This window comes from Euprymna scolopes, chromosome 11 (genome assembly GCF_053919585.1).
Source record: "Euprymna scolopes isolate OS-2025 chromosome 11, ASM5391958v1, whole genome shotgun sequence".
NCBI classification, from domain to species: Eukaryota; Metazoa; Mollusca; class Cephalopoda; order Sepiida; family Sepiolidae; genus Euprymna; species Euprymna scolopes.
In genome coordinates this window covers 902,109-914,174 of record NC_136492.1, presented here as the reverse complement: position 1 = coordinate 914,174, position 12,066 = coordinate 902,109, and the positions used below count along the sequence as shown (strand labels likewise).

The 12,066-nt window shown below is 34.4% G+C and overlaps 2 protein-coding genes across 4 annotated transcripts in view; both read right to left on the bottom strand.

Moving 5' to 3' along the window:
• Positions 1-12,066, bottom strand: part of LOC145287716 (uncharacterized) — a 640,174-nt gene that overhangs the window by 285,796 nt on the left and 342,312 nt on the right. The gene's annotated exons all lie outside the window — the stretch shown is intronic.
• Positions 3,627-12,066, bottom strand: part of LOC145287713 (uncharacterized) — a 186,738-nt gene continuing 178,298 nt past the window's right edge. For all 3 annotated transcript variants that reach the window (XM_080135465.1, XM_080135466.1, XM_080135467.1), the window contains 2 exons: positions 8,369-8,471; positions 3,627-4,916 (listed from right to left, as the gene is read on the bottom strand). In XM_080135465.1, coding sequence (XP_079991591.1) covers positions 4,772-4,916; positions 8,369-8,471 — 248 coding nt within the window. In that variant the 3' untranslated portion in view covers positions 3,627-4,771. The remainder of the gene's footprint in view (positions 4,917-8,368; positions 8,472-12,066) is intronic.

Genomic DNA, 12,066 nt, shown 5'->3' with positions numbered 1-12,066 from the left:
AGTATTGTTCTCTTAGTAAAGTCCTGACATCGCGATATATATATATATAATTTCTGTCTCTGTTATAAGATCAGTGCATTATTTGGCTTTTTGTAAAATTCTTCAACGTTAATTTTTACCGATGATGGTTTACGCCATTCGTAGTTTTCAAACTAAACAACCGTCTCAATATTTCCCTTTTTATACTTATTTTTTATTTGATACTTTTGAAATCACTGCTATATATTGGGTACAATATCATAATCAACAGAATATTTGCTCTATATTAATAAATATGAATGAATATTAATTGCATGAATTAAAATATCATTTAAGTGCATTTTATGACAGGGCAATACCGGACAGCGAATCGTCCTGCATTCCTAGGGTTTCAATATCTATTAACTTTTAACGCTTGCGTACGGAGTTCGATTCTAGCTTTTTCCTAATATCTAATATATTTGTGGGACAGAGATGGTTATTTTTTTTAATATTTTGTCATTACCATGGCGGTTGCTCTCTTTTGAAATACTTATCTTTTTTTTTTAATTTCTTTTTGATAAACATTCATTTGTTAAAAAGTGTGAAAACCGATAAATGTTTCAAAAAGAGAAAACGCCATAGCAATGAAATAGAAAGTTAAGTTAAAAATATATATATATGTATATATATATATGTGTGTGTGTATGTATGTATGTATGTATGTATGTATGTATGTATGTGTGGGTGTGTATTAGCTAGCTGCCCAGCATTGCCCGGTTGTAAAGACGCTTAAATATGATATTCTGATTAATGCAGATTTCGTAGTTATTATCCTATCATATAAGACCAAATATTTATCTATATATATAAAAGCCAAACGTCTGTGTGTATGTATGTATGTTTGTTTGTAACGCTAAAACTTTTGAAAGACGGAACCAAACTTGACAAATTTGGTATCATATCGAAGCCCCATCACCCGGATGACAAATATCGAAATTTCACGTCAAACGGACCACTAGAAGTTGGTCAACTGATCAGTTATCTTCGAGGGGGCCCCCAAAAAACCTGTCATTATCTATATATATAAAAGACAAATGTTTGTTTGTAACGCTAAAACTTTAGATGAAAGATTCCTCTCCCCTAAGAATAAAACATATGTTCAATATCTGCTTTTTTTTTCATTGTTTATACGGTCCCGAGCAACGCCGGGTAGCCCTGCTAGTCTATATATATAAAAGCCAAACGTCTGTGTGTATGTATGTATGTTTGTTTGTAACGCTAAAACTTTTGAAAGACGGAACCAAACTTGACAAATTTGGTATCATATCGAAGCCCCATCACCCGGATGACAAATATCGAAATTTCACGTCAAACGGACCACTAGAAGTTGGTCAACTGATCAGTTATCTTCGAGGGGGCCCCAAAAAAACCTGTCATTATCTATATATATAAAAGACAAATGTTTGTTTGTAACGCTAAAACTTTAGATGAAAGATTCCTCTCGCCTAAGAATAAAACATATGTTCAATATCTGCTTTTGTTTTTTCATTGTTTATACGGTCCCGAGCAACGCCGGGTAGCCCTGCTAGTTATTTATGTAAAAAGTTAAAAATCAAATGACTCGTGCGCCACCACCGAAAATCGAAATCAAAGCGTTTAGCTTGCGTTTTAATTTTTCCTTTGACGCTAATGCTTGAGCTACGAAGACATGTTTGCTGCAATGCTAAACATTTCAAGATGAACCAATAGCTATTACGTTACACATGCATATTTATAATGCCGTCATTCGACCTTCAACTGGTAAATTCCATTTTTTTTTTAATTTTCACACTTTTGCGTCAATTTTCCCCGGTTAAATCCAAATATAAAGTTTCTCATGGGTTCGAATACTCTATATATTAGGTTTCATATCTGTAGGCAAAAAACTGACAGGGGTTTGGTAGGCAATTTTTTAAAAATAAACATATATACGCATACATAAATGCATATAAAATGATGGTTGTGCTTACCATACACTTTTTACGCAAATCATATACAAGTAAAAATCATGTAGAATATCTGCATGAATATAATACACGTAACAGTTAACTAAAGCTGATCATTACATAAGAAAACCGAAACACTAATAAGGAATTAATTAAAATTATCAGTACAGGCCAATAAGTCTCCTGTGCGTCATGAGTAAGTTGCTAGAATCTGTGTTAAATACAGAAGTAATCAACCATCTCAACAAAAATAACCTTCTTAGTGACACTCAATATGGTTTCCGTTCTGCTAGATCTACAGCTGATGTCCTTACAGTTATATCGCATAGGATTAGTAAATCTCTCGACGGTGGAAATCTTTCTAGGGCAATTGCTCTTGACATATCTAAAGCCTTTGATAGGGTATGGCATAAAGGTTTACTTCATAAGATCGCTAGCTATGGTATAGCTGGAAAAGTCTTCTCAATTATTAAATCATTTCTTTCTGATAGGTTCATAAGAGTAGTAGTTGAGGGGCAAAAATCAGAAGCTCACAGTATTAATGCCGGTGTCCCTCAGGGATCCATCCTGGGCCCAACTCTTTTCCTGATCTACATTAATGATCTTCCAAATCATATCCTTACATCATTTGTAGACATTTATGCTGACGACACTACCATTTATGGTACCACATCTAAGACAGTAAACGACCAAGTTCTCTCCAATTCCCTCTCCTCTGATCTTGAGCACGTAGTACAATGGGGAAAGGAGTAGCTGGTTACTTTTAATGCATCTAAAACCAAGCTTCTCTCTTTACATCATCAACATTCTAATCCACATTTGTCATCAATTGAAATGAATGGCTCTCGTCTTCAGGAGGCCTCAAGTTTTGACAAGCTTCTGGGCTTGACCATTACTCCTGATCTTAAATAGAACACGTATATCAAATCTGTTGCCAAGGCCGCTGGAAAAATGGTGGGATCTTTCTATCGATCCGGTAGATATCTCACTGCTGATGCTATTCTCTATCTATATAAGAGCCAGGTACGTCCAAGGATGGAATACTGTTGCCACATCTGGGCAGGAGCTGCTAGAAAGGACTTGTCCTTCCTTGATAGAGTTCAAAATAGACTTCGTAGCCTCGTAGGAGATGTCCTTTTCTCCTCCTTGCAACCTCTATCTCACAGAAGAGATGTTGCGAGTTTGTCTCTGATGTATCGTTATTTTCATGGAAAGTGTTCAACTGAGCTTCAATCTATGGTCCCCCCTCGCCAAACTTTCACAAGAAACACTCGTCTAGCTGTAAACACTATCAATAATTTCCCCCACTCTTTATCTGTGCCTAAACCTAAACGTAGATTCCATGAACAAAGCTTCTTTCTTAGAACTGCACGCCTGTGGAATTGTCTTCCGTTTTCCTGCTTTCCGGCTGACTACAATATGGTTGTGTTCAAGTCTAAAGTAAATAAGTTCTTGATGAGCCGTTCCATATAAGTTATCAAATTTACCAAATTTTCATTACTAATGATTACTATATTGACCAATTTCTACTGTACACTCTTTAACCCTTATCCTTGAGTGGCCTCTGGGCCTTGATAATGTGGTGATGCCTTTGTAAAAAAAAAATGAATGTTTAAAAGAATACACAATACACAAAAATCTCAATTTATAGGAGTATAGATAAAGAAATTTGAGACGAAATATAAGTATCAATTTATTTGTCAATTCAATAAGAAAAAAACATCAAATATAAAATGTGTTATAAATGCTCTTTATACCTGGCCATTTTGAAGCCTAATGCTTCTCAGCAGAAGAGGTGAATGGAGCTAGATTACAGTTATAGGAAAATGCGGCATCTAACTTATAATACATTAGGACGCAAATGTAAAATAAAAATAAGACGTAGAAGGAAGAAAGATAATAGTGTATAATTACTGATTGTTTAAATAGATAAGGGATTTTATTTCAGTCAAACCTCTAAGATCATCTTTTAACAGGCACCATATGATTCGTCAGATGATGGTACAATTAAAATTGATCAGGAAAATAACATTTTAATTCTTATGACGACACGCCCATGATGTATTCGCGACAAAAGATAATCTCCCTAGGAGATGATCTACTAAGATGGAATTCCGAAGTTTTTATTAATAACCTAAAAATATTTTATATACCCACACTTATCTGTCTATATGAATATGTTAAGTAATATATATATATTTTAACGAGATTATTCTCTAATTAGGTTGACAAGAAAGTTCTTGTGGAATTAAAATTTTCATTTCAAATGATGTATTTTCAAATAAATTTTCATTATAATAGCTTTACTTTATATATCATTTTAAAGAGCGTTTTCACTTTATTTAATCGTTTTAATTACAATCGTTTTTAAAAATTTATGTCTTCTGTTAAGAACGTTGAATTAAAGATGGAAAAAAACTGACTCGCACAATTTTCTCCTCCACGACAATGCCCGATAACACGCAGCTAACCCGACACTGCAGAAGTTTAACGAATTGAGCTACAAAACTCTAACACATCCGTCATACCTTTCAACATCTCACCTATAAAGTATAACTTTTTCAAGCATGTCAAAAACTTTCTTCATTAGAAATGCTTAAAAAAATCTAAGCAATATAAAAAAAAACGTCTTCAGCGACTTCATCGCCACCAGAACGCAAGAGTTTTACGTTATTGGCGTAAATACACTTGTTCTTCGTTGGCAAAGTCTATAGATTCTGACTCTGCTTATTTCGATCAATAAAATTTTGTGTGAGCCGTTATATCTGAATTTGAAATTAAAAAAAAACACAATAACTTTCTTGTCAACCTGGTACTTATATGTTTTAATAAGATATTTTTCTAATATTCTGCCAATTCGGGGAGAATGGTTGATTTGCTCTGTGTCCTTGTATCGGAGACCAGTAAAAAAATGCTGAATTTTCATTCCCCGCACGTCGAATCATGCGTTTTTTCTCTTTATGTTTTTCCCTGAAAAAAAAAACGATATTGTATTAAAACAATAGAAAAAAAAAACATTCATTCAAGTATAGATATTAAAGTTAAAATACTAAAAGAGCAAAAATACCCTGAACAAATTTCAAGAAAGTGTTTTATGATTTGTTAATTATTATTATATGTGGACAGTGATGAGATATGTCTTAAAATGCAGTGTATTTACCCTAACAAGGCATAATCGCCACTTGTACTTAAGATGCTACAATTTGGGATCATACCTAAGAAGGATTAACAAGGTGTTGGTTTACGTTACATTTAAACGTCTGCATATCAGTACAGCCAGCGAAGCAGGTAACAGGAAGAGAATTCCAAAGTTTACCAGTTCGAAGAAAGAAACTATTAGAATAGAAAACTTTCTGGAATTTCAGGACCTCAACAGTAAAGGGGTGAGATTTTGTTGCTAAGCTGGTTTGTTGGGAAATGTACGTCGATGGATAAGTGCAACGGGTTCATCAGAGCATATTCCATTAAAATATTGTAAAAGAGCCACATAGATGCAACATTGCGGTGATGGGACAGGGCTTGGAACATACTAAACTAAATGGGACCTATTAGATTGAAAACAGTTTTTGGACCCTATCCAAGACGATGCAGCAAGCAGTAGATGTACCAGCCCAGATGTGAAAACAATACTTCAGGTATGGGCGAATGGTGGCCTAGATGAAATACAGTATACTTTCAGGTGTTAGTGGTCTTCTAGCTCGATAGAGAGAACCCACTTTCTTTGCAGCAGCCTTCGCAATGTCCTCAATGTATCTGTTCCAGTCCATGTTGCCCGCAAATGTAAGGCTGAGGAATTTGAAGGAAGAAGTGTCAGGTAGGGTGTTATTTGTCATGGATATAGATGGCTGGAGAGGGGTCTTGTAATTGTTTAAGGAGAGCAGCTTCGTTTTTACTAGCATTAATTGTTATCCATTTCAGGTATCATTCCACTACGGTGTGGAGGTCATTTTTTAACGATTCTGTCATTGTCTTTGATTTATATACATCCATTTTTCCCTTATGCATGTTACAGAGCCTTGTATCATCAGCAAATATACACATCTCGGATACAATATTATCAGGGAGTCCGTTATTGAATATCAGGAATAACAGTGGTCCAACGATCTACCCCTGAGGTACTCCTACATTCATATTATGTTGCTTGGATATACGTCCATCAATGACAACCTGGATGGTCCTATTGTTTTAGAAGGTTCGAATTATATTTAGTATACGTCCAGTTACACCGTATGATTTAATTTTTATTAGCAGCCTTTTATGCCAGACTTTGTAAAAGGCCTTAGATATATTAAGGGCATCAGTCCTGGCTTTGGCCGTCTTATCCAGTGCATGGTATATGCGTTCAGAGATGGCTGTTAAAATATCTGCAGTAGAACGACATTGCCTAAATTCATACTTTTTGTCAGAGAGAAGATTGCTTTTGCCAGATGGTGGATTAGTGCTAGATTAATTAAGATCTCAATGATTTTAGCGCAGGTAAAGAGGAAACTAATACGGCAATAATTGAGAGGGTCAGTTCTTTCGCTAGAATTCTTGTATACTGGTACCTCAGAGGCCATCTTCCAGCTATTAGGGAAGCAAGATTCAGTAAGGCATTTATTATAGAGCTTGGGAAGTACGGGGGCTAGCTCCGCTAAGCATTTCCTTATTAGTATAGCAGGGATGAGATCAGGCCCACATGCCTTGAAGATGTCTAAGTATTTTAGAATATTACGGATATGAGTAGAGGTGATTTTTATCTAATCAAGTGTTGCTTCAGTCCGCATAGGGAAATTTGGGAGGGAGCTGTTTGTTGACTCTAAGGGGAAGTTGGAGGCGAATCACTGGGTAAGCAGTTCCGCCTTCTCGGTTACCGTGCATGCTATCTTTTGCTTCTTATATAGTGGGAGAATTACTGATCGCCCTTTACTAACTACACTATTATGGATTTTCCAGAAATCACGAGTTCCTATTTTCTACGATTCTATACGTTCACTGGTTATTTCAGCATATCTTTTTTTGGCAGTTGCTATTTCTCTCTTACAATGATTTCTAGCATCTATAAATGTTTACCTATTTGCATTTGACTTATGACATACGAACCAGCGGAATGTATACTGTCTGGCAGATATGTTTGTCAAAACACACTTTGAGCAAACAAAAGAATCGTCAATACTAATTCTATTTTCAAACAATATATTTTAACTCGCATTGTCCATTCATTTAACTGACATATTTAATATCTAGATTTCTAAAAGAATGAACAATCGACTCTTTTTCCAACATAAACAATATTTAATTATTTCTAACAGAATTCACAATGGACTTCATTTCTAACATTCCATTCTCTATGATCTTTAACGCTTGCTTACAGGGTTCGATTCTAACCTTATCCTAATATCATGTTCACTTATCTAGTATGTCTTCTTACTTACATGAGAAGGGACGGCCCTTTCATGTAACAAATTGATATGACATTTATATTAATCATTGTATATTTCACTTACCTTAGATATATTTCTATAATACAGGATGGAATGATAAAAATGCTGCTCTATAAAAGGCGACAGGATTCCATTTCCGTTTGATGAAAACCGGTTTTCGTTTTTTGTTGCAAATCATCTACTAGTTGGCCAATTATGTAATAATCCCAAGATCGATAGTAGCCTTCTCTCATGTCTGAAAGTGACACAATATTCAACTAGCGAGATCGGAGATGCGACGCTGTTGAACTCATGCTCTATACTAATCCAAGTTATAACAACAGGACCATTGCCAGCACCCTCAAAATGACAATCTGTACAGTTCAACGCTTGAGGACACAGCTCAACGCATCGGACGACCCACGGTTATGGTCTTTGGTGTTGTTTTAAATAAGAGTCACATCATGCCACATCGCATCTTCGAAGTCGGCTTGAAAGTCAACACCAAAATGCACCTGGATGTGCTGAAGGGTGTGGATATTCCATGGTGCAACTAAGTGGCCGCCGACAGACCCTGGGTATTGTAGCAGGGCTCGGTGCTGACCACAAGTCCAAAGAGACCCACGCTTGATTTCAGAAACAGTGGTACGACTTTGTTCCCTTCTCTCACTAGCCCCACTCCTCCCCCGAACTTAACCCACTGGACTACTGATCACCGCCATCCGCCGTATATTTGTCGAGCTCCCGTCGGCGCTTGTGGAAAAGGCATACTTCCAGTTCCAGACCCGTATAGAGGCGCTGATTTAGGCTGAAGGCGGCTACACTAAATAGACGTAAGCTCTATTACAGACCCAAGTTACTCGAATTGATTTTTACAATAAAATTTAAAATATAATTGTAGTGTTGTTTTCTTTATGGCGAAACTTTTATTGTTCTGCCCTGTATATATTGTTTTAAACAAAAGATTGAAATGCTATCACATTTATATAGGTAGTAATAATCCTTATAAAATTGACTTACCTTAAACACTTTACTATAACGGCAACTAGTTGAATTATAACCAGAATAAATCCAATACATCCAATGAGCACAAAGAGCCACCCTTTGCCATGATCGTAAGGTTCTGAAAAAAAAAACAATTCATACATAAATATATATAAATGGGTTCAGTGACACATGGTTTTAAAATCTAACATCCGTTTACTCAATCGTCGCACGCACGCATACACCTTCAAATAACGCACTGCTTACCTGTCCTTGTAATTCTCCGTTGTCCAACAGGCGGCGTTCTCTGCTTCTGCCTTTTTTCTTTTAATCGTTCTTTTTCGATTCGAACCTCCAATGTGATCAGACACTAACCTTAGACAAGCCTCGACAAGGCGTCTACCTTTTTCAAGGTATGAATGAATGTACGTGTTAACTCTGGCATACAGTATGAACTCTTGTGGACACACGTGCTAACATCCAGACACACGTATATAAAAGAACATTCTTATTCCGTACGTATGTACACACAATGCATGCTAGTTACATACACAAGAACTCTCGTATACACACACGTGCGTGTACACAAACTTTCTGTATTGTCCATTACATTTCGGTCTAAATAAATATTCTCTGTATATATGTATATATGTAAACCTGCTTTAGCGTGCTTCATTCAATGTTCTTCTTAATGAACTCCTGACACATGCTTCGTTGATCATTATTTCTATTACACTGTCCAAATTACAACCGACGACCTCGTGTCACCTTCAAGCAATCGGACTCGCCACTTTCACAATAATCGATTTCACAATCGATAGCATTCTGATAAAGGAGATCCTTCTACAATCCAGGACCCTCCCACAGGGTTACTTCATTATCGATGTGCTTATAGTCCAATACTTCATTAATGATATGCTTATAGTCCAATACTTAATTAATGATATGCTGATAGTCCAATACTTCATTAATGATATGCTGATAGTCCAATACTTCATTAATGATATGCTGATAGTCCAATACTTCATTAATGATATGCTGATAGTCCAATACTTCATTAATGATATGCTTATAGTCCAATACTTCATTAATGATATGCTTATAGTCCAATACTTAATTAATGATATGCTTATAGTCCAATACTTAATTAATGATATGCTTATAGTCCAATACTTCATTAATGATATGCTTATAGTCCAATACTTCATTAATGATATGCTTATAGTCCAATACTTAATTAATGATATACTTATAGTCCAATACTTCATTAATGATATGCTTATAGTCCAATACTTCATTAATGATATGCTTATAGTCCAATACTTAATTAATGATATACTTATAGTCCAATACTTAATTAATGATATGCTTATAGTCCAATACTTCATTAATGATATGCTTATAGTCCAATACTTAATTAATGATATGCTTATAGTCCAATACTTCATTAATGATATGCTTATAGTCCAATACTTCATTAATGATATGCTTATAGTCCAATACTTAATTAATGATATACTTATAGTCCAATACTTAATTAATGATATGCTTATAGTCCAATACTTCATTAATGATATGCTTATAGTCCAATACTTAATTAATGATATGCTTATAGTCCAATACTTCATTAATGATATGCTTATAGTCCAATACTTCATTAATGATATGCTTATAGTCCAATACTTAATTAATGATATGCTTATAGTCCAATACTTCATTAATGATATGCTGATAGTCCAATATTTCATTAATGATATACTGATAGTCTAATACTTCATTAATGATATGCTGATAGTCCAATACTTCATTAATGATATGCTTATAGTCCAATACTTCATTAATGATATGCTTATAGTCCAATACTTAATTAATGATATGCTTATAGTCCAATACTTCATTAATGATATTCTAATAGTCCAATACTTCATTAATGATATACTGATAGTCCAATACTTCATTAATGATGTGAGCAGATATGTAGCTGCTTAAACACTCAAACACTATTAAACAACGTGAAGGTTTCTACAATTTATCTCCCTTAATCAGTAAACTTATATTAAAAGATTAAGAATTAGTTTTATACAAAGAGTTACTTGGTTACACCACAGAAAATGATACTTATAATAATTAATACATATAACCAGTCAATAAATAATAAAATCAATAAACGCTCATTTAATTTCAATCGTACATCACACATTTGAATTAAAACAGCTATATTAAAAAAACAAGAAAAACAGAAAATGCATCATGTTTTTAAAATGTCTAACGACTACATGACGTCAAAAAGTTCACTCAATCAATTTCACAACGCTATACACAATTTGAATTCTAAGGGCTTTTTCGTTCTGATATAGAACGAAGATATCCTTTTCACATTACAAACACAACTAGTATATTTTCAAATATAGTACTGGTATTTTATTTTATTTAATTCACTCATTTCGAGGAAGTCTTGAAATAAAGACAAAACATTGATAAATATATAATTTTGGGACATATCACCTTAGCTCTAATTCAATGTTTAAAAATATAAATTAGAAAAATGGGGGTAAATAATAGAAGAAAAAAAATCTTTATCAAGACGCTTGTCGGCCGACATTTTTCCAAATGAATTACGGTTAATTGGGGAGGAAAACAGCGTTTAAAAACGCGGTCGAAAGATCATGAAAGATTAGCAAAGGTAGAAAGTAATCTATTATTGGGAAAAGGAGGAAAAGAAAACAATTTCATCGAACAATTATGGAGTTTTCTGTTTACACAGATGCGGTTGATGCTAATTAGCAGAAAGCACCTCGATAATTTTTAAGTGAATTTTCATTGTCAGAATTTTTCTTTCACTGTCCAAATTTTGCTTCTTTAATAATATATGGTTAAACTATGAAAAAATCTCTCAACAATTAATAATGGCAATGCGCCCAGTGTTATTCAAATGTTATATATATATATATATATATATATATATATATATATATATACTAGCAGGTCAACTCAGCTTTGCTCGGGCCCTATATACTGTTCATAACTTTATGTGCATATGTATATATATTAAAAAGTTTGACTCATGTCCAAGAAACTTACATCTAAACTTTCAAGCGTTTAGATCCAAATGTCAACTATTTCAACGTTGACCTTTTAGCAGCCAAAGTTTCGCCCAAAAGCTGATTTAAAATCTTGCTGCATGTCTGAATACCCTTTATATAAACTTCCAAATGTTTAGACCCTTAATTAGCTTAATAGTTTGATGGAGACCGCAAAGATAAACCCTTTTGAACTTCTACCTGTTTGCAGCAAATTTGTCCGCCAAATATCGATTTAAAAAAAGCTCGCTCTATGTGTGAATACACTTTATGTAAATTTTCAAAGGTTTAGACCAAAAATTGGCTGAGTAATTTGGTAGAGACCAAAGAGGTTATTTTTTTAAAACTTTTACCCCAATATTTCCGCCTTAACATTTATTGTTTTTGGCTCAAATCAATTAATTGATCCACGTCCGAGTGTTTAGACCCAAAATTGGCGGAGGAGTTTGATAGAGTTTTCAAAGGTCAAATCTTTGCACTGTAACTCCTTGATCAGCAAATTTCTGGCCGAAAACCGATTTAAAAGATTTTCCCAAATCTGAATACCCTTCATATAAAATCTTGAGTCTGTGAAAATTGACAGAGTAGTTTGGTAGGGAAATTTCCACACACAGACACATACAGACTGTAAATTTGGTCCGAATTAGTAGTTCC